The 24,463-nt window shown below is 41.4% G+C and overlaps 2 protein-coding genes across 3 annotated transcripts in view; one reads left to right on the top strand and one right to left on the bottom strand.

Annotated features, from left to right (window-relative positions):
- The window catches only part of pard6a (par-6 family cell polarity regulator alpha), a 40,348-nt gene extending 28,624 nt beyond the window's left edge, over positions 1-11,724 (top strand). For both annotated transcript variants that reach the window (XM_083917121.1, XM_083917122.1), the window contains exons 4-6: positions 2,092-2,217; positions 2,840-3,039; positions 5,417-11,724. In XM_083917121.1, coding sequence (XP_083773247.1) covers positions 2,092-2,217; positions 2,840-3,039; positions 5,417-5,735 — 645 coding nt within the window. In that variant the 3' untranslated portion in view covers positions 5,736-11,724. The remainder of the gene's footprint in view (positions 1-2,091; positions 2,218-2,839; positions 3,040-5,416) is intronic.
- A 3,671-nt stretch (positions 11,725-15,395) lies between these two features.
- spx (spexin hormone) lies at positions 15,396-20,192 on the bottom strand (the record flags this gene model as incomplete). Its single annotated transcript, XM_083916942.1, has 5 exons — positions 15,396-15,487; positions 18,634-18,711; positions 19,859-19,907; positions 19,994-20,068; positions 20,169-20,192. The coding sequence occupies 5 exons, from the start codon at positions 20,190-20,192 to the stop codon at positions 15,396-15,398; spliced, it is 318 nt and encodes a 105-aa protein (XP_083773068.1).
- Positions 20,193-24,463: the final 4,271 nt, after the last annotated feature.

Genomic DNA, 24,463 nt, shown 5'->3' with positions numbered 1-24,463 from the left:
ACCCTGATACTAGAACTGATTTACTGAACACATTTTAAGGCTGTATTCAGTTAAAAGTGGTCTTTGTCTTACCTACACCATACATACATAAATTGGACGGTCAAATAAGCGCAGTTTTTCATTTAAGGCAGCTGTCACTTTGAGACTGTAATCCATGCCTTCATCACGTCTCAGCTGGATTACTATAACGCACTTTATTTTGGAGTTTGCTAATTTTCCCCTGCATGTCTCCAGTTGGTTTAGAACGCCGCTGCTCGCTTTTTAACTGGAACACGTCAGAGTGAACACATAACACCCGTTCTGGCCTCCCTCCACTGGCTGCCTGTGCACCTTAGAGTTCATTTTTCTCGCCCCACCTTTCTTCTCTCAGCTGCTTCATCCCCACGCTCCTGCTCGGTGCCTCGGGTCAGCTGATCCGCTGCTCCTGGAGGTACCGACGTCTAAGCGAAAGCTCAGAGGGGACAGAGCCTTCTCTCTTTCCCTACCTTTGCAAATTAGACAAACCCCTTGACTGTCCATTATTTAAAACTAGTCTGAAAACTCTGGTCTAATCTTGGCTCTCGACCCTGCATGATACTCCTGTTTCAGTGTTTTTATTTATTTTTTTATTGTTTTCACTGTCTTTTCCACTGTTTTTATTGTTTTTTTTTTCGTGTTTTCTGCTTATGATTATTCATGTACAGCACTTTGTTTCAGCAGTGGTTGTTTTTAAAGTGCTAGAATTAGGATTAAAATCAACTCCTGTGCTATAAATATGCTGTCAGTTACAATTTCATCCTGACATTCATACATATTTTAATACTGCCATAAAGACCACATGACATGAGCATTGTTGTCCGAAGCATTGTGGAGACATCTCTGAGCAGGGGAAGGGAATGAACTGTCACAGTGGGCGGGCGCCATCATTTTGAAATGGAAACTTAAAGACTGGACGTAGAGCAGGGCATCCAGCCAAATTTAACTGGGTAAGAAGGTCAAGGTGCTGACCAAGAAATGATACATCTCTTAAGAAGAGTTCCTCTGTCTCTTCTGCCTTTACTGCAAACAACATGAAGCAGTTCATTTTGGTGCATCAGAAAACAAGATTAACAATAACTGTTATTAAACTAATAATTGCTTAATAATTCACCACAATATAATGATCAATAAGGCCGTGCCAGGCATGTGTTTTTCTCCACAGTGTATGTTCATACAGTATATGTAATGATCGAGCCCTTTACTGGAGTTATATTTGATTATTTCAAGTCCTTGAAAGAGACTCGATTGATGTGAAAATGCTGAAAGTGAAGCTCAATCCACGATCCTGTTTATTCTTTTATTGGTTTATTGGACAGTGCATACAGTATGCAAGTGTTCAATTATTGAGACTGGAACTTTAAAAGGGATTGTAATCGTGAATAAGCATGCAGGAAAATATCAATCACATCTTTCTCCTACATCCTAAGGTAATTATCACATGCCACACAGAAGCATAAAGACAGCATGTTAAGCAATAAATGGGGGATAATAATAATATAAGAAATATGTCATCATCAATTATGACTCATTGACAAAACACCATAGACTAGATTAGCTCATACCTCTAAAAGTTTTTTAAATGAACATGATGAAAGTAATAAATGTGCATTTGTGGGCAGCTGTGGCTTAGTGGTAGAGTGGGTTGTCCTCCATTCGAGAGATTGGCAGTTCGATCCCTAGCTCCCCCGGTCCACATGTCGAAGTGTCCTTGGGCAAGACACTGAACCCCGAATTGCTCCCCGTGCTGCGCATGGGTGTGTAAATGTGGTGTGAATGGTTAGATTAGATGGTTTGTAGATGTCCACTGCCATCAGTGTGAATGTCTGTGTGAACGGGTGAATGTGGCAAGTAGTGTGAAAGCACCTTGAGTAGTCAGAAGACTAGAAAGGTGCTATATAAGTACAAGTCCATTTACCATTTGTATACCAGACAAAATATATTTTTTAAAAGTTCATGATCGTCATCATATAATAATATGACACGTATTTGGACCCGTTGTCTGCTGTGTGTGTCATAGATTTGCTGTAGATATATGGATGTAACATTCAGTGTTTCTCCTCCGTCCTCCTGCAGGTCCCAGGGGTGTTCATCTCCCGTCTGGTACGTGGAGGGCTAGCAGAAAGCACGGGGCTGCTGGGAGTTAATGACGAGATCCTCGAGGTCAACGGCATCGACGTAGCAGGGAAATCTTTGGATCAGGTAAATGAATCCTTGCGGAGGCCTGCAGAGACATTTGAGAGGATTCTTTTTTTGTTTTTCCTCAAGATTACCAAAAGCTGATCTATTCTTGTGAAACCAGCTCAGCTCAGTATACAGCAATACATCGTTTTTTCGTTATCAGTCCAGTTACTTTAAACCTAAGCTGAAAAAAGGTTTTGTTTCATAATTTAACAATTCAAAAAAACCTTCAGCATTGACCCAAAGCTGATTTAATGATGATCCTAAGAAAAGGGATTTCAAACACTTATTAAAGCTAATCCCAACTGTATTTTCCTTGTAAATTACGACGGTAGATTTACTCGATTTTATGTTCAAATCCTAGATTTTTGACATAAAATGTGGTGGATTGGAGGTGCAGTAATGTTTGTGAGTGAGACTAGCGCCATTACCCCAACGCTTTCGATGCCATCTCTGATTTTTCATATCAGTTACAGCATTGTGACGAAATTATTGAAACGGGTGGAAACCAGTGGAATTGTTTTTGCTGCATAGTTTATATAAGGGTTCTGTGATCTCAATACAATATCAGAAACACATAAACATATAAGAACAGACTGTGTTTCTCTTACGTCAGAGCTAAGACGTCCATCTGTCATTTCAGGTTACAGACATGATGGTGGCCAACAGTCACAACCTCATTGTGACTGTCAAACCAGCTAACCAGAGGAACAACGTGGTGCACCGCGGCAGTAAAACCTCAATGGGCAACTTTGGCTCTGTGGGCTCAGCCGGATCTGCAGGCTCCGCTCTGTCACATGACTCACCAAGCCCCGCTTCTCAGAGCAACCCCATTACTGCGAGGTATGACATGGACATAAGCAAAGGGCCTGCTTTTTGCACTGAAGCTGCTGATTTAAAAATACTGTGTGTTGTACGAGGATCAAAACATCGTCATGGAGATAATGTGTGTTTAGCATTTTAATGAACCTTCCACGGTTCAGGAATGACAAAGTGTCCCCATTGTTCCACTTTAATTTCAACTATGTACCTTATTCCCACCACAGCTGATGAATATTTGGTACAAAAGATGAGCATCAGACTTTGCATTCATAAGCAGCTGTTCATTAGTTTCTAGATAGGGGCTACAACTAAAAACAGTGTGGCTCATGACAACCAATCAGAATGGATGATGGAGCGGTTGTGTTGGCTCAGTCTTTGTGTAAAAAGCTTTGGTTGGTTTGGTAAATATCATCTTTAGTGAAGAATGAAAAGAAGGTCTCTGCATTCAGTATTTGAATGCATCAGTTCAAGTTGTGGCAATATAACGAGGCTGGGACATTTTAACTGACAACTGGCATAAAGCAACACAATACTTTAAATCAATCAATCGAATTTAAACCTATACAAACACTAGATCAAAGGGAAATCACACATTACAACTAAGTGTACTGTGAAAGGCAGTTGGAAGATGACTTGAGCTGGGAGGTGGTGCCATTAATTATGCAAAAACATTACACGTGACCTTATTCAATAACCATGACTGCCATTCCCCAGCGTGAATTTAGCTCACTGGCACACACTCACGTCCGCCAACTTTATAACCAGAAACAGCAACTAAAGTGTCATTTTAACATGAAGAACATCCTCCATTGTAGGAACATGGATTGTGCAGGCATAGCATGATTTTCTTTGGATTTAAGAGTGTCCATTGACATTTTATCAATATCCACCTGCCCTGAGTGCAATAATTTGAAGTCAAAACTTGGCCTACTGCTACAATGTTGCAATCGAACACCACAAGCTGACGAAGGAGAATGGATCGAGAGAGTTATTGTTTACTCGCACAGGAAGGGAGATGAACATTATAGACAAGTGGAGGGGCTTGACTTGGGTGAAGCTAGACCTCCTCCAGTGTATTTGACACTTCCTATTCTCTCCCTCTCCCTTATATGTTTATAGTGGGAGGTCAGGGTTACAGCTTTAGGTCATAAGGTGTTTTATCAAATGCATTCTGCACATTCCCACTGATATAAAGGTGAATGTGATGCAACAAAACAAAGCAACGACTCTTGATCGACTCACTCAATCAATGGCTGCAAACATGTGGGTGTATTTGGAGTGTCAGCAGAAAGATATTGGAATACAGACACATTTGATACAGTTGAGTCAGCATTAACACAAGTTGTAATGAATTGAGGAGCAGTGTTCCCAATTAAACCAACTGAAATCTCCTTGGAAACACTTCCAGGTAACTATTAGGCTTCACAATCCTCCAGCTGTTGGTCCTCTGTGATATTAGACTAGGCTACACCATTCAGACACTCCTAATGACATCTGCGGATATAGGGACTGATGGTAACAAACTGTTTTGTTACTGGCCAGAACACATCATTGTAGCACATGAACTAAACTGATTGTAGGCTATCTTGAGAGTAAACATTTTGACATTTAAAAATTGTTAATGATCAGGCCCAGGCACTGTGTGGGGTTTCTCTTTCCCACATGTAGCGCCCAAGGTAGCGGCGCGCACCGCTCAGATTTGCCTCTCTGCCACTGCGCTCAAAGTTCAAATCAGTTGAACATTGACCTTGTTGCCCGCTGACCTTTCAAAAGCGCAACCAACGAGATAGAAGCTTCGAGTGTGACGTTGACGTATCCTAGGCAACCAGAGAGCGACATCAGGCCGGTTAGAAAGATGAAGGAAAAACGTACTGTTGGTGTGTCCAAGTTTCCCGAACAATTTAACGTTACATTAAAGTCGTATCACGATCTGGGAAGAAAACGTAATGATGGAGGTTTATAAGCATCACACCAGGTTTGTGAATAGGCAGTTCACGGTTGTTTTAATGCTAACGTTGGTTTAGCCATTTACTGGGTCTCTGCGCCCAACCTCGCGGTGAGCCCAGCACAAAACGGTTATCATGTGAAGGCCCCTTTAGACATTTCTGAGATGAAATGGTCTTTGTTCTAAGAGGCTGGCAGGATAAACTCCGTTTGATGCCCGGTCCGATCGAATAAGACATTAGCGCTCTCACTTACAGCTCCTCTGGGTAATGCCTAGATCATTTCAGGTTTGCAGTGCATGTATGAAAGGGGCTTTAGAGACCAGCTGGTGAACATAGTGGAGCATTTGGCAGCTAAAGAGACAGCCATGAGTTATCAGAGAGAGAATATTGGATTGACATTCAACAAACTTTTCTATAATCATTATTTGCCATGTCATTTGTTGTTACCACAGCAACAGCATTGCGGAGGGCGACAGCGATGAAGACGATGACGATGGCGACCTCATTCTGGAGAATGACTGCCTAACACCCTACGACTCCAACCGGGTAACCAACAGTAACAATACTAACCTCAACAGAGACTCACCTAGCAACAGGTCGCACAACTCTACCGTGGTTAGGCCCCTCCCACAGAGCATCTCATTGCCCAATAGCGTCGGAGCATCCCTGAATGACAGCTCCATGATGTCAAATCACAACGGAAACCCCGCCCACACATCAAGTAGCAGTCAAGAGAGCATGAGAGAGGACGGCAACATAATAACACTGTAACCCGGACAACACTTACAGTCAGGACTATGGAATGGTACAACCACTGAATGCTGTAACTATGACAACTAGAGATGACTGTGCTCCCAGAAGCACCTTTTCTTTTAAAGGGTTGTCCCGTCGATTCATTGATAGTTTCTCTCCTTAAAGCGGACGGACCTCTGAAAGCAGGGCAGACGCTTCTGCTAGCTTCTGCTAGCTTCTGCTAGCTTCTGCTCCAGCCTCGGTGGATTGTGGGTTGTTTACAATCTACAGGCATACCAACACTGGCTTTTTCCATGTCCGCCATGAGGCCGAGGTAATGCATAGAGCTGAACTGTCAGGCTCAAAACAATAATGTATAGTCTCCTGGGGAAAAAGGATTTAACTGCTCAATGTAGACTTAGAGGGAGCAACAAGGTGGAGAAATAATTGTAAATGCTCCCGTAAAAGCCATAAGTCAGTTTGATGTCAACAATGTTAAAGAAATCATTTCTAAAACAAAATTGCTTGTGAAGTACTACCAAACCTACAAACCATCAGTTGGACCGATCAGAAACATCACTATTAAATGCAGGATAGCCGACTTGTTCACTACGCAAAGACAACGACAGAACAAGTGAAACACTAAGGGCTCTATTTTCTTGGCAGCACAACGACCAGTGCAAGCAGCGCTCTTTGCCCACGTCTGTTACCAGAGCAAAGTCACTCTGCTGCCAGTCTGGGGGGTTTTCATCAACAACAGCAAAGTGAATACACACTAGTAATGGAATTATCTTTTAAAACTCTTAACTACTCCTTGATTTCCAACCAGTCGATGCATTTATATTAAACTGTAAAAATGAATGTGCGATGTGGTTAAAGCAGGAATGTCAGTAAATCCATCTGCATGGATCTAGAAATAAATATGAGTGATTCTCTTACTTCTTCAGTACGACTTGTCCACAGCGTTCTTTCTTCAGGTCGTTAAATCCCTGCAGACACGTGAAGGCAGCAGGACACACGTTGGAGTGTAACTCAGACTGTTTCAGACTGTATGTAATTGGCTCAGAGCATATTTTTTAATCAGCACATGCTCTAATCTATATTCCACTTCAGCCATCCTGTTTGCACTTTGTGCTGCTAGTGCTGCACACACATAAACCAAAACGCACAGTCTGAGCGCCCAACTCCTACAGCTCTGCACTGGTTGTTGCACTTGCAGCATTAGAATAATGCCCTAATTGTATTTACACAAAATACAGTCAAGACAGAATAAACTGGTTGGAACTACGTAGTTAAAAGTGAGATGACTGGGATCTGATGATATCTGCAATACTTTTTACATTTTTATTTTTCAGTTTATTTTTTTTCCCCCACTAAATCAGTTATACATAATCATGATTCATCTCATTGGTTTAATGCAAGGCTTACATGTTTATATATATATATATTTTGAAATGTGTAAAAATAAAATAAACTCTCATTACTTTTGAAAGTGGTCAGTACTAGGATATTGTTAGGTGCCTTTACAGTCTGGCATCACTAATATGGAAAACATAACTACTGTGAATCCTATATACTGTATCATTATTCTGATTATTCAAATCATTTTAACAGTTCTCCTGAAAACAGGGAGGAGATTGAAAGGTGTGTTAAATGGGTGGTGTAGGTACACGGGGACTGTTTGGTGGGATTTTCATTCTGAATTTAAGTATTGAAGGAGCAGAGACATCAGCTCCCTCAAACTATACTCAACTCACTCAAACTATAATCACACATACACATGCGTATGAACGCAAAGACACTATTAACCATGAGAGTTCCAAATGAAGAAATTCCTGTCATGTTTGAACAGTCAGAAGGCTGCACGAGTTATACTGGGTCATATAAACCTGTGTGGTGTGTGTGTGTGTGTGTGTGTGTGGTGTGAGGCCCTATCTTTGTTGTTGGAGCTCTGGGGGTATTGCCTTACAGTGAGCAATGTTGGCCGGCTCTTTCTTTACTGTCTCACATTCTGCTTCTAATTACACCATAATATTTTTGGCCTGACTGTCAAACTGAATCGATGTCACAATTATGTTTACAAAATAATATCAGCCATATAATGTGCAACAGAGGATGTGCAAATGATCAGAAACCCTCTCTCCGTCATCGTGGCCGTTGTTTTTTCCAGCGTGTTTACAACAAGCTTACGGTTGTTTGCTTTAGTTTTCTATTCAACATGAATAAAAGTCACAACACACTGATGGCAGTATGCAGTATCCTGCTCAGAACAGTCCCTGCTGTCTGCAGCAGGAAGAGGAAACCCTGTTTTTGGTCTATTTTGAGTTTGAGTCAATAAAAACCTTTTGGACATAGAAGTCATTGAATACACTGACAGAAGTGAGACTTTAAACCAGTTCAAATTCTTCAGCTAAAGTGGGATTTGTCATTTTAAAGTCATAGCATTTTTTATTTTTACGTACATTTAAGTACAGACTAACTTACCAGTTTGAGAAACAACTGACCAATCAGAGATTTGTCGGAGAGATTACATCATCAGACAACAAATGAATCGTGCGAAAACATCTGCACACTCATTTGTATCCGACAAAATATGACATTCTGTTTAACAGTGACCAGCTGGTGACCATGGCGGTCAAGTTTAGGCAACAAAAGATGACGGAGAAGATTATTAAAAAACGTAATCTTCGTACCTCTGGGACCAGAACATCAGTCCATCGGGTGAAAATGCAGAGTTTTCAGACCCAAGAACCACCCGACCCTCCTCCCTATGAGGATTTTGACGCTCTAATACTACATCCTGTTTCCTTCTTGGCTCCAAAAGTAATTTCTACAGTAAAAATATATGTGGAATACATAGGAAATACGGTGCATTATTGTTTCAGAGGTATACGTACAAACCGCGAATGAGGACAGCCTGGACATACAGACAGGAAAACGGCAACAAAAATGTGAAGGCATCGAAAAGATGAGGATCAGCGCATTTCTGTAATCGTTGGTTGGCTTGTGAGGGTGTGAAGCAGTTTGTGAGATGCTGATCCAAAGCGATCCACAACACCTACAGGAAAAAAAGACCTGATTTCATATAAGAAATAGGAGCTACAACCTTTCGTGAGTTTCATGATGCCCAAAATTTACCCTCTACTCTCCAACCTTTGTCTCGCAGGGGCTGATGTGTGGAGGACTTGGGTCTAGTGAGTACACGGTCAACCCCAATATGTGACAGCTGCCACTGTTTAGTTCCCGGTTGTCACACATTCCCCATATATTTCATGGCTAAACCATAAAATGACACATAAATGCATTGCCAATTGATTGTGTATTGTCCTGTAGCAGACAGAGGATTTCTGTGCGTACAGCGACTCCCGCTGCGGCATCGCTCAGTTCAAATTACAATAAAAATGTAGATGCAGCTCCCCTGGAAAGCAGAAGTAGATGTAGCATCTCCAAGCAAGCCCTTGCTCATTATCATTGAAATGAGGTACTGAGGTAGGAAAGTAAACCGTTAACACTAAGTTCATTATTATTATTATTATTATTATTATTATTATTTGGTCAGTTTGATACACACTGTCCTGCTGAACATGTGCTGCGAGCAAACAGCTGGGGGATGTATCGTCCGGGTCAACGGATGTCTTTTTGCTGACCTGGATGTATTTTGTCAAAAGTTTGATGTCAACAACTCCACCCACGCAAAACACAGTCGCATTGTTTTTCATTCGAATGTGTGTCACTGTAAAATGTAAATGTAAATGTAAGATTATGAAACAAGGGCGATTTTCATTACCTGGGAGAAGTTTTTATGGAAGAGAACATTTTATAATATGTATAAAATATGGAGAGTATTTTTCTTATTCTTGTACTTTAAAATTGTATATGAGAGGAGACGGGGGACTGAGATGACCTGTGTGCGTGTGTGCATGTGTGTGTGTGTGTGTGCGTGTGTGTGTGTGTGGCAGGTGGTTGTTGAACGTGTTGCATGCACACAGTGCTCTAGCTTAATAAAAGATGAAGGAGGACAGGTGTTTCCATGTTTAGGTTCAACTTCATTAGTAATGGACGCATGCCTAAATGTCCCATGTTAGTGAAGGAAATCCTGGAATCTCCCCTAAAATGAAGAACCATTTTCACTTTCCAGTTCCTGTTAGGTGCTCATCATGGTGTATCCTCGCTGATGTACCATCGACAGTTTGTGTCCTTACCAACAAGCACTGGGTTTGAAATCATGGAGAGGAGCGCTGAGCTCCCACTGGTGATCGAAGGGCGAATACTGAGCAACCGAAACAGAAACTAAGGGGGCGAACAGGACCTGACCCACTGTGTGGCAGTGTTCAAGGTCAATGTGTTTGGTAACGTGCACCACTAATGTACAATATGAACTGACATGACCGTCGTTACCTGTAATGTTTCAGTTGATATGGTGCTAACATGATGCTCTTTATCTAACCTGTGTGTAGTGAGGTAATCTAACTTGCGGAGGGAGGTATACAGTAGGTCTCCACGGATCTTCTTTTTTTTCGAGCAGGCTAATGGGGACAATAGTCTTACCCAGAGTCAGCTGAAACATCAGTGTATCACGTCTGTTTGTTCTAGCTTGGCGCAAAGAATAGAAGCAGGTAGAAACTGTTAGCGTAGCCTAGCTTCTACTCTGTCTCACTCCAGAACTGTCAGATTTATACATATTTACTTTTCTGAATAAAGATAGGAATCTATAACAAAAAAAAAGGTTCAGGAGTCGTTAGTTCTGAGCTTTTTCTAAACCAACCACAGTCGTGTTTCTAAAAGCACAATATTGTGAGATTTGTACTCAAAGGAACTTATTTTTTGGTTGTTATGACATAGTTTCAGTTTCCACACTAGTCCAATATATATGTCTGATTTGGAAGCAGCTTAATTATTGATTGAAAAATTGAATGTCAAGAATATATTGTGGAAAACTGACCGTGGATCTGCCATAAATGATCCAATCGTGTCGAGAGCCCCTCAGCCTTTCGTCAACTCTTTGGGGCAACTTTGATTTGGTGACTGGTACAGGAATCTACCCGTAACCTATTTGCTAACACATGGATTTATTCTTTCAGGGTGCCCTGCACACTGTTTTTAAATATTCAGTGGTTTGCCCAGATATTCCTGGTGTTTTAAACGATCCAAAAATGTGTGGTTTGGTAAGAACCTGCAAAGGCAACAAACCTAATAGGAAGTTTTAGGGATCTAGGCTAGCAGTTTGCCCCTGCTTCCAGTCTTTGTGCTAAGCTAGGCTAAACACATCCCGGACGTATCTCTGTACTGGAGGAGCAGCAACAGAGTCGCCAGACAAAAACATTGGCATTGTACCAACACTTTAAACACACGATTAACATTGTGAATTCAAACTGTAACGATTAATGTTACTCAGGCCTAGACATGAAAACTATCACCTGACTTCCAGAGCACTTGCTGTCAGTTGAAAGCCCGGTGCGTGTCATACAGACGCTAGAAGTGTGCAGAAACGTGCAATGCCAACAGTTTTTTGCGGTTGTGACAGAGACTCCTCTGACTCTGTGGAAGAAAGATCCAAGTGCAGTATGGAGCTCCAGCCAATGTGCCAATGTCTCCCTCCGAAACTACACTGGACGGGCGTGTGACTCAGCAGAAAACAGCCAATCTGTGCTTGTGTTAGTCATGTCGCAAAACCCTTCGATGTCACTGTTTAACTCTGTGTGTAGCCCGTTTAAGATCATGATGATGATGATGATGATGGTCGTGTGGTTAGCCAACAACAACAACAAAAAAAAAAAAGGATGTCCTCCCCTGACTGTCCGAGCTTTTGGAAACCAAAGGAAGTGCCTTTCTGAGTAAGGATCCTTGTGTGTCATGTGTGTGCTGCTCAGTGCGCAGGTGAAGCCCCGCGCCGCAGCAGCGTGTGTCAGAGGACGGAGGACAGCAGGATGTACCTGCCCGATAACAGACACGTGCGTGGTAACGTGTAAGCGGCGCTGAACACACAGCTGGTTTCTATAGGAGTCTGTAACTAAACTGTGAATGTCATTTGGAGATCAAATATGATGATTATCAAAAATAAAGTATTATTAAAAGGCATTACGTGTTCACTTCCTCTTTTCTTTTGACTTAAGCAGAGCTTTTTTTTTCCTTTTTTCTTTCATCCGGTAACATTCTTTCCATCCTTTCTTTTGGTTTTTCTTTCTCTCTCTCATTCCTATCTTCTCGTTTCCTTACTTTTCTCTCTCATCATCCCTCCATCTGTCTTTCTGATTATGTATAACCTCTGCTTAAATTCCTCCTTTGTCTTTCACTCCTGTTCTGTCTTTCACCCTTTTGTCTTGAGTTTTGGATCTTCCCTTCTTTTATTTCTATAACTTAATCCCCTCCTGTTTTTTCTTCTATTTATCCCCTTTTAACCAGTGTCATTTATTCCCTACCATCCTTCCCTTTTCCCCTCATCCCTCCTTTCTTACATTCATTTCACCTCTCGTTTCGTTAATTTCCTCTCCATTCTCTTTATGGCAATTATATCTTTCTTTTTCTTTCTTTCTTTCTTCTTTGGATGCCTTTCCTCCATTTTTCTTGCTTTCCATCCATTCTTTCATGCTGTCCTCTGTCGACAGAGGAAGTATCGGCACTTCTTCTCCTTACAAAAACACGACAGGACACTACACAGGTACAAAGTAGCATCACATCTGTGTGCGGTCACACGTGCATTGGGGGTGAAACAGATGTTCATGTACATCCCTGTAACCAGAAAGCAGCACAGCAGCACAAATGTGGTGTATGTTTGTCCCTAAGGGCATACAGTCAGTGCTCAGGGTAAACGTAGTGTAAAGTTCACACCTCGCTCTCCCTCTCAGTGAAAAAAGGAAGAAATGTCTAAACTGATTCCAGCAGCGGCACGGTGAAATGTGCGGGGTTGGTGTGTGCGGAAATGGGATCCGTCTAAACAGAGGTGATATCCATTACAGGATTAACTTAACCAAGCACCGCTGCTGTTGGTTTAACTGAGGCTAATAGAGGCTGTTTATATGGCTGGAGGAAATGGGCCTTTGAGTGGTGGAGGTTGTGGAGAGGACAGAGAGAGAAACAGAGAGGCCGCGGTGTTCAGGTGGAGGTTCTCTGGCTCCAGTCGGAGCAGCTTATCAAGCTACAGCTGCAAAATGGATTCATTCATACAGGAAGGAGTTCACCACCAAGTGGATTTTACCGCTCTTTAACTACAACTCCCCATTTGCTTCATTGCTCCTTAAATTCTGCAGTCATAAATATGTGTATTACAAAGTACATACACTACACTTTATGTAGAAACTGTGAATGAGAAGAGCCTTGCTTTGGTTTCCACCAGCTCCTCAGGGTATTAGCTGCCGTTTAATGTCCGTCACATTTAGTTATTGTTTGATTTATTTGATGTTAGCTTTATTTTGATTTGATTTATGTTTCAATGCTTATTGTCACTCTGATCCTTCCCCATCTTTGTATTGAAACTGTTGCACAATAATTTCCCTCGGGATAAATAAAGCTCCTTGAATCTTGAATCTTGAATTAATGCTCCTACACTACTGTGTGTTCACCAGCTGGTCATCACAACGAGCGACACCTTTCACATTAGTTAGTTGATCCATAGTTATATTCCGTTTTTGGGGGGGCTTTTATTTCCTTTTTATTAGAGCAGCTGAAGAGTGAGAGGAAAGGGTGGAGAGAGAGAGGGGCCCAGTAAAATAGAGGCAGGGCGCCCGATCCACTGCCGTAAGTGCAGCCTTAACTGGAAGTGGTAATGCCACACTGTGCAGGAGATGTCCTGCATTCACGAAACAAAAGTGCACTTTGATGATAAAGTAAAACATAAAATGTACTCAAGGTATCAAAAATAAAAGCGCTCATCACAATCAGGGGTATAAGCAAATGGGTTTTCACACAAAGGACCTGGACTCGGTGTTTGGTGCAGAACGGTCACAATAAAGAAGATTTTTCAGTACATAACAGAAATGTATTCATGCTAAAAAAAATGTATTTCAAAAGGAAAATAGCTGTACAGTGTAACAAAAATGATGATGATAATGATGAGTGTTCACAGTATAAAGAACATAAGGAAGTGGTGCAATACGGATTTTAAATCATATTTCATTATTAGGCCACTTTCCTTACTATCCATATGAATATCAGAACTGCAAGACAGCGTGTAAGCAGAATATTTGCATTTCGGAGTAAAATGCGTGTGAGCTGGAAGCTGCTGCTGCTGCTGCCACAACCACACCACCTACAGGTTAACTTGTGACATGCTACAGACTTGTTCCGCATCTCATCATCTGTACATCTGCTGAGTTTGATTACCATCAAAATGTTATGTTGAGGAGTATGGTGGTGCTTCACTAGCTGGCCACTAGGTGGAGCTATTGGTTCCATGTTTGTTTATGCTATGAATGCTGAGAGAACTTGTTTACCGAGTTTATTTTTATTAAAGTCAACAGAAATATCATGTTTTAATGATATTGTAGCGCCCCCTGTGGGTAGAAATGCATGACAAAAGTTATGGCCCATTTCAGGCATTCAAAAATATGGTGAAAATGTACAAACAGTAAGTGCTAAATAAACCATGTCTGGTGAAAATGAGGTAAAATATCTGCTAAAAGAAGCAAAACTACAGATATCAGTTAAATGTGGAGTAAAAAGTAGATTTGCCCCAGAGTGTGAAGTGTAAAGTATGAAATGTAAATATTTAAGTACCTGAAACTATAATGAAGTACAGATGAGTAAATGTACTTATTTGCAGTAAACCACTGTTTGTATGTCCTTGTGTTCCTCTGCTCTGTTGAGGCTCCATCTGGGATTTAATCAGAAGTGCTTTGTGTCAATCATCAAAGGGACAAAGAACTGACAGGAACCTTGGATTTGTTTACAATAACATTCAGATTATATTCATCAGTTTGCCTTTAGCACTGACAGCCACAGTATAGTATACCAATCTGTGTGCCTTCACATCACACAAATCCTGGAAACTACACTAATATTTATCAATCATTTCAACATTAGTTTTCATTTTCCAAATGATATATGTTGTATATGTTATATTTTAATATATGTTTAGGCATTTTTAAAATATTTCTCATTTATAAAAAGCTTTTCATTGTGTCATTTATCACACTTACCGCATAATCACATCTGGTTGATTACTCTTTCGAATGATTTACTGCACTGATTAAATATTGTTTTCTCATGCAACACTCTGCTCAGTCAGCAGTCCCACACAGTATGAGTATGATTATAAGAGCATCTGCCTTTTCCATGAAATCCAACATTTACTATGGACTGCTGCCCTCTGGTGGCCAAGAGGACACACTGCATCCAGAAAGATCAAGACACAAAAGATGTGAAGACCATCTTCCATCATTTATTCAGAGCATTTGATCTTTTTCTGTTGCTTTATATACAGCTAGACGAGTGTACACATATATGTTATTCATGCATGACAAATACAAACACAACACTTCACTGAGGAAACGTGAGGAAAGCTGAGAGAAATATTGAAATATTCCTATACTATTACACCATAACCAGAGCTTCCGTGAACACGTGCTGAGGGTCTGGTTGGGTTGTAGTATCACTTGTGTCCCTGCCACTCAATAGAAAGTGGACTGCTGTGATATAAACTGTGTTATTGTGGACATGTTTTCAGTGATCTGTCCGTTTATGTGTGGAACGTCTCAGTGTGTCTCATCTCTCCTGGAGGTAGTGGATGAGGACTTTCTCTGAGCTCACAATGTGACCGGATTTACTGAAGTCCTGGGACTGCTGCCTCTGGATGCCTGCACATGCATACACACACGCACGCACACACACACACACACACACACACACACACACACACACAGACACACACACACACACACACGCACACAAGAGGGAGTTCCATATCAACAATAAAGCACAAACCTGATATTATCATTCCCATCAGTTTACTCTTTTTAAATGAAATGTACATACCACAAACTGATATTTGGAATTTGTAAATATAAATACATACGTGGTTTTTCATACATTCATCTTCAACCACTTCTCCGGGTCGCGGGGGCAGCAGCTTTAGCAGGGGACCCCAAACTTCCCTTTCCCGGGCCACATTAACCAGCTCTAACTGGGGGATCCCGAGGTGTTCCCAGGCCAGTGTGGAGATATAATCTCTCCACCTAGTCCTGGGTCTTCCTCGAGGCCTCCTCCCAGCTGGACGTACCTGGAACACCTCCCTAGGGAGGCGCCCAGGGGGCATCCTTACTAGGTGCCAAAAACCACCTACACTGGCTCCTTTCAACGAAAAGAAGCAGCGGCTCTACTCCGAGTTCCTCATTGATGGCTAAACTTCTCACCCTATCTCTAAGGGAGACTCCAGCCACCCTCCTGAGGAAACCCATTTCGGCCGCTTGTACCCGCAACCTCGTTCTTTGGGTCATAGGTGAGGGTAGGAACGAAGATTGACAGGTAGATCCAGAGCTTTGCCTTCCGGCTCAGGTCTCTTTTCGTCACAACGGTGCGGTAGAGCGACTGCAACACCGCCCCGCTGCTCTGATGTTCCGGCCAAACTCACGTTCCAATGTCCCCTCAATCGTGAACAAGACCCCGAGGTACTTGAACTCCTTCACTTGAGGTAAGGACTCATTCTCTACCTGGAGTAAGCAATCCATCGGTTTCCTACTGAGAGCCATGGCCTCAGATTTAGAGATGCTGATCCTCATCCCAGCCGTTTCACACTCGGCTGCGAACTGATCCAGCGAGTGCTGAAGGTCACTGACCGATGATGCCATCAGGACCACGTCATCTGTAAGAAGAAAAGATGAGATCCCCAGTCCACCAAACTGCAACCCCTCCCCACCACGACTACAACTCTGTATCTTGTCCATGAAAATCACAAACAGGATTGGTGACAAAGCGCACCGCTGGTGAGGGCCAACCCCCACCGGGAACCAATCCGACTTGCTGCAGAGGATCTGTACAAAGCTCTCAATTTGGGTGTACAGAGATTGGATGGCCCACAGAAGTGACCCCCTTACTCCATACACCTGCAGCACCTCCCACAGTATCTCCCGAGGGACCCGGTCATATGCCTTCTCCAGATCCACAAAACACATGTGGACTGGATGGGCATACTCCCAGGCCCCCTCCAGGATCCTTGCGAGAGTGAAGAGCAGGTCCATTGTTCAACGTCCAGGACGGAATCCGCATTTTTTTTCTTCAATCTGAGTTTCACTACAGGGCGTACTCTCCTTTCCAGCACCTTGGAGTAGACTTTACCAGGCTCACACCCTCTGGTCTGCCACTCCTTTGGCTCTGTCCCAGACTTCCATGCAATGTTGAAGAGACTTGTTCACCAAGACAGCCCCTCACAGACCAAAGCATTCAGCATTTATGGACGAATCTCATCAATTCCCTTGGGCTTTGCCACTGTGGAGTTGTTTGACTACCTCATTGACAATGATCCCCCATCAGCCTCCAGCTCTGCCTCTACCATAGAGGGCATGTTAGTCAGATGGAGATCCTCAAAGGGCTCCTTCCAACGCCCGATTACCTCATCAGTTGAGGACAGTAGCATCCCCTGCTTACTGTAAACAGCTTGGACAGTTCCCCATTTTCCCCTCCTGAGGTGCCAAATGATTTTCCAGAAACACCTTGGTGCCGCCCGAAAGTCCTTCTCCATGACTTCTCCGAACGGCAAAGGCTGTAGCCCTTCTGGCCTGTCAGGCAGAGTCCTGAAGGAGTCCTTCCGGGATAACATATCCCAGAATTGGACAGCTTCCCTGACCATCAGTGTCCACCACGGTGTTCGAGGGTAACAGCCCTTTGAGGCACCTAAGAGCTTGAGGCCACAGCTCACCGCTGCAGCTTCAGCAATGGAAGCTTTGAACATTTCCCACTCAGGTTCAATGCCCCCAATCTTCACAGAGATGCCAGAAAAGCTCCGCCGAAGGTGTGAAGATCTGTCGGACAGGGGCCTCCTCCAGATGTTCCGAGTTCACCTTCATGGGCTTACCATTTGGGCTTACCAGGTCTGTCCTGAATCTTCCCCCCTCCTCATCACCAGATGGTGATCAGTTGACAGCTCTGCTCCTCTCTTCACCCGAGTGTCCAAAACATATGGCCTCAGATCAGATGACATGATCACTAAATCGATCATTGACCTTTGGCCTACGGTGCTTTGGAACCATGTATACGTATAAGCACCCTTATGTTTGAACAAGGTGTGTGTTATAGATCATTCATGACTAGCACATAGATCTAATAACAGACCACCACTCAGATTTAGAACAGGGAGGCCGTTCCTCCCAATCACTCCTCTCCAGGTGTCTCCATCGTTGCTCACGTGGGTGTTGAAGTCTCCTAGCAGAACTACGGAGTCCCCTACTGGAGGCCCATGCAAGGGTTAGAGGGTTACCATATTAAACTACCTGCATCAATAATCTTTGTCCACTAGGGGTGAAATGACTTTAAAACAGACAGACTAACAAGTATTTATCAAACATATTCAACTACCAGCAGAAACATGAATCTGATTCATCTGATGAATATCATTCTCTCTTTCAACTCTGTTTTTGGTCTCCACCAGCTCCTGAGGGAAATCTCTGTCTCTTTAGCTGCTAAATGCTCCCCTATGTTCACCAGCTAGTCTCTGACTGTGTCTGTGTGCTCTTTGCTGCATAGCAGGTAATGTAGAGTGAGTTAAAAAAAGCTTTTTCACTGAAAACACCTGCTAGTGCTGCTGCTAGTGAGTGCTGAGACTGAATCGAACAGTAAATGTGTTGCAAAATCAGACAGTGAGCTAAAATATAGCTGCAGAGTTTGATACTAACTCTCTGTGGGTTTGTCCCCAGTAGCTTAATTTGTAATGTGAAAAAAGAAATACAGCTATTAGGAAACAATTGGAGTGTGAAATGATGGGCTGAGATGACGTAAAGTGGTACTTTACCTCTGAGCACGGCGTACCAGCCCTGCAGACCCTGTTTCAGAACACTGTTGTCATCCTCCAACACAAACCTCCTGCCATCTGAAGTCAACAGGAGCAGAAACAGGGTTAAAGTAATATGTCACTGTGCTGACATTGCATTGATATTAAATTGTACTTTTATTGACTTATCTGAAACACTAATCCTGTTAGTGATTTGTTTGTTACCATCACAGTTTGTGATACACCTGATCAATTCTTCTGGTTTCAATGACACATGTTTTAGGGTTCCAGAGAGGGCGAAGCAATATAGTGCTATTGTTGCATAATTACAAATAAATAAGCAAGAAACCAACCACTCAGCCACCAGCCCCCCTATGGGGAGACCATTTTAACAGCTTCTATAACAGTAGTATTCGCTCTTTTTAGTTTTAATTAAAGTCTGGAGTCCCCCAAGGAATTATGTTAAGCCCCTTGTTGTTTCTGGTCTACATAAATGACATGAAAGAGGCATGTAAATGTGACCTGTTCCTACACACAGATGACTCAGCTCTGGGGGTTGTTGACAAAAACTTGGCCCAGCTCCAGGAATGGCTCAGCAAACAGCAGACTAACATCAGTGTTTGTCTGTCTGATAATAAGCTCTCATTACACCTTGGGAAAACAATCAATCCTGTTTGGCTCTAAACTCAGATTAAACAAAGCTAAGGATTTCAAACATGAAACATCTGTCAATTACTTGAATTGTACACTTGACAGCACTGCAGAGGGGTGCAGGTATGTCCCTGAAAGTGGTAGGTAAAGTGGACCATGAACAAAATTCGTGGCTAGAAAGTGTTTTCAGATAGGGAAAGTCTGAAACTTGTGGCATTCAACATAATTCAATACCAACTGTTTTTGGAGATGTAATGCGTTAATGCCTAATGTGAATACACACACACACACACACACACACACACACACACACACACACACACACACACACACACACACACACACACACACACACACACACACACACACACACACACACACACACACACACACACACACACACACACACACACACACACATCTTTGACATCTAACTACAAGGACCACACTAAACTTTTTTATTTTTATACTTGATGTTCTTTTACAATGTGCATGCACACTGGTGTTGCAATCATTTAATATCTATGTTTCAATCAATTGTCAAATAAATCAAATTTTAAAAAAAATTAAAAAGTGACTTTGTGGTTAAACTCACGTTTGCCCTTTAAGTACATCATGGACTGAGGACCCCAGTGGATGTTCAGCTGAGGGGATCGAAAGAATGCTCTGGTTAAAGTGTGTGATGCAGGAAACCAATGGAAAACGTGAGTGGACAACTGTTGAGTTTTACCTTTTGTGCATGACAGGACTCTACGAACAGGGAGATGACTAATGTACATGTCCAGACAACTGTGGCGTTTATCTTCTGGAACAAGAACAAGCAAACAACACAAATCATCTTGGTCACACTCTCCCCTGCTCTGGCTCCACTGTGGTGGAATGAGCCGAGTCATGACATATCCTACCCACCTCTTCAGACTACAGTACATCTCAACAACCCTGGCTGCTGCCTACTTTTGTCTCATGTCTTAAACAAAAGAAGAATCTCTAAGCCCTTGAACTGTGGCAGTGAACATACTTTTACTTGTTTGTTTTGAAGGCATACACTGGTTTTAGATTATAATGAGCTCCTGCTCCTAAAACCATTATTGTAAGTCACAAAAGTAAAGAAAGAAGAAATATAAGAAGAAATATACAGCAGCTGCATCTGACAGTACATGCACACAGCATGTGGATGTGCACATAGACTGAGAACAGAACAAGATAGCATAAGAATCAGTAAGAATGAGAAGAATTATTAAAAGAACTGATGTTCCAACTGGACATATACAGTATATACTATAAAGCTGTATTTCTTGAATAACACAGCTGAATTATATATTTTATAATAGTGTCCAAACCTATTTAAATAACATACTGTAAGTAGACAAAATATTAGTATAACACAACACCAACTCGAACCGTGTTTTATATTAAGGCCTGACCGATATAGTCACTATGCCGACATAGTGAATTTCGATCTGAAGTGAAAATAGACCTTTTCGATGTGGATTTGACACCGATTTTGCACAGATATGAGATTTGTTCAGGAAAGCAGCCTTCTGAGTACAAGTACGATTCCCATTTTACAGTACATTATGTGACCAATTATACAGAAAATGAACAATAACTAAATATACATTAAAAAGCTACTGTGTGTTCAGTTTTAGGCAATTGTTGACCATTTTAATGAAGAAAAAAGAAAAAAATAGCGATATGACACTATTTCAAAATCACCTAAAGCATTATTTTCTGAATAGAAAACATAATTGCTGATACAACTGATATTGATATGTCTGTGACAAGCCAATAATGGCCAGTGATATCAGTAAAGTGATAAATCAGCCTGGCTCAAGTTTTAATAGATTAAAAAATGATGTTACTAAGGACACAACATGATGATAACTGGTGTCTATTTACTGCTCACTATAGAGTGAACTATAGTGTCAATCATATTGGAAGTAGCTAGTGTGTGTAGATGCCTCTAAATCAACATTAATAATAAAGTGCCTGTTATAAGCCAACTGATCTGACCTCAAATCTATTTTTGGTTTGTTTATCTATCTTGTTGCATTACTTTGTTTAGTTAAGTCATTCACAAAAAAATATATTTTATTTATTTTATTTTCTCACGTTTGAAATAAAAAAAACCTAACCAAACCTATTTTACTGCCATCATGTACATGTTTACAACTGGGACAATGATGGTGTTTTTCTTTATGCTTATAATAATAATTGTTGTTGTAGTTATCATTATTATGGTATTTTAATTTCTTCTTTTTTTTATTTCACTAAATATATCTTAAAATGTCAGATTCTGTTTAAATTGCCTTGTATTTCTTTACTGTTTTGAAAAGCACTTGTTGCATCACACCAGTGTGAAAACATTAGTTTCTTTCGACTGTTTCTCAGGGAAGTTTGTAGCTATCTATATTACATGTAAAAATAATGAATCAATAAAGAAATGATAGATTCATTACTAAATGACTTGAGTTACTGTGTGTAAGAGGGAAAAAGGGCAAATTCAAGTTAAGTTGAACATTTTAGGAGTATTAGTATCAGTATTTTAGTCACTGATTTGTTTACAAATACATTTATTTATCTCTGTAATAAGTGTGTCATGAGTAGTTATTAAGGATCAATAACTGAACAAATATTCATCCTTTTCTACAGCAAAGTGGTCACTTTTACAAATTCAACCAAAGATTGTCATATCATTCCATGAAAATAACTACAAAACTGCAATAAAAGTTAGAAAAAGCCAAAACCCACTTACCATATCTGCTGCAGCAGCCGGTCCAGTCCCAGCATGTGTGTGTGATTCAGACCAGTGTTCCAGGCTGCTTATATCCCCAATCAGCAGCAGCAGCAGCGGGTTCGATCCTGCTCCCTGTGAGGCCTGGCAGGACTCCTGTTTACTAGAACTTAAAAAACAGCACAAAATAACAGGCTGACGTCACGACCGTGATCTGAAGTGAGGAACATCAATAGTATGGACCTGCTGTGTGATTCCTACAAGTGCTTGGTTTTGTGTTTGTGTGAGTGATGTTGTCCCAGTGAGTAACAAACAGAGGTATTTCATGTTTCGGCTGTTTTTATTTCCATTAGTGGTTTCCCAGTATCAGGAACTGACCTCATTTCTGACAGCTCTTACAGCTGAGCATCACTTATTATCTTCAAAACAGCCATCATCATCCACTCTCTCTATATATATTCTAATAAACTGGACTTGGTACATAGATGGGTTATTTAAGGGATCTCTGTCTGTCCATATTTCTCTCTTGCATATCTTGAGAACGATCTGATACTTCACGCTTGGCGGGTTTATTGGTACCCAAGGATGTCGTGACAAATTTGGTGCAGTTTCACCAGATGGTGGCACTATAACAACAAACTTTTACAAAAATATGTTTCTTTCCTGGATTCTGTGGGTCCAGACAAATCTACCCATTAAAGCCACACACACATTTACCTCAGAAGCAATTATCTGCCTTTTGCATTGTTTACCAATCTGGTTTTTTAGTACTACTCCTAGAATTTTGAGCAACCAATCACCAAATATTTTCTCTTAACCAAAACAAAAATTGGGGATTTTTGATCTTTCATACAGTTATGGTATAGCTGGTCCTCAAAGTTTTCTCCAATGCTGTGGGCGGGGCTGACAAAAAATGTCATATCTCCTGAACGTTCTGTGCTATTACAACCACATTTGGTGGACACGTCACACATATGTTGTCTGAGTGGCCAGACACATCTGGTAGTGTGGCTGATAGGTGGCATCATCATACCATGTACTGTATGTACACATGGCTGTCCCAGGAAGAATTCATCCAACGGACTTCACACTTGGCTGGTGCATTGCTGAGGACACAAAGAAGTGCGATGTCGACTGTGAAGTCGATCAGATGAGTGGTTCTGGAGAATACTGCAATCAGCCATGCTTCGACTGGGCACGCGCTCCCAACAGGCACGCCAATTCGACAACCCTGCTATCAGCAATACTGCGGGCCAAGCAATCGGCCCACTCCGAATTGCCACTGCACTAGTATTTGAATGAATTCACATTGCTGGATCCATTAGTGGGCATTGGAACAAATATTTGCTGCTGGACCCATATTAATCCAAGGAATATTCACCTTGTGAGCATAATAAACTCTCATAATTAAGGCTTTAAAGCCAGATTTTGATATGGGACCAGCTACCACAGAGAACTCCAGGAACACTTACAGTCGCCACTTCTTCCCACTTTACAAAAGTTAAGCCAAAATATCCCGGATACGGACTGAGCAGGACTTCTTAAGATAAGCAAACATAGGTGGAACTCAACAGTGTGCGCATGCTGCTGCAGTGAGTCTGAATTCATCCACTGTAAATATTAACATAGGATTTAGTGATGAAAAATGAGTGGACCTAACTCAGTTTTTATCAACCTGTTATTAACACTAATTGTTGGGTACTTTGGGGTACTCCTTCTGTTGCACAGCTGAGCTGAGAGCTGACATTTGCCTTGACAGAACCAGTTAGTGGAGGTCTGAGTGACACGATCACTGTCTTCAGTGTCTTGGTGAATAAACATAGATGAAGTTACCATTGAGGGCACTGAGGTAATGACATCTCAAAGATTTTCAACCTTTACAATTCCAAACAATCAAAAACACTTGGTTGACATTTAATAGGCTGATTGCAGTATAGAGTCTTTAAAAGAGACCTTCATGTTGAGAAATAAAATGAATGCAAGATAAAACTGAATTAATACAATATGAAACATCCAAACAATTAAATGATATTCTTGTTGTCAGGTCAGGTTTTCTGATAGAAGACTTGAACTTATGACATTAGAAGTTCTAAAATTTGACCCCAATCAGATGAGTCAGATGTGCTGATCACACACATGGAGTTGCCTATCCCACCTCAGCTCTATGAAATATCCTCTTTAAATTAAGATTCTCTACCTCCCGTACCCTTAAAGACAGTGGCCAGTGAAACACCTGTTGTCTTTTACATTGATTTTATTTTGAATCCTGTTCAGCCTATGAATATTTATTTTTTTCAAAGCTCATTCAAAAGTAAATAAATAAATAAATAAACTTTACAATCCACAATTGGACAACACGTAACAATTGCAACAACAGTAGATTTGACTACTGACTAAATTCATTAAATAAGTTAGAGAAAAGTTAAAGCTTGGTCAGTGCATTTTGTGATTTCTAAAGAACAGAAA

This window comes from Echiichthys vipera (genome assembly GCF_963691815.1).
Source record: "Echiichthys vipera genome assembly, chromosome: 7".
In the NCBI taxonomy this organism is placed as follows: domain Eukaryota; kingdom Metazoa; phylum Chordata; class Actinopteri; order Perciformes; family Trachinidae; genus Echiichthys; species Echiichthys vipera.
This window is presented reverse-complemented; position numbering and strand designations above follow the sequence as displayed.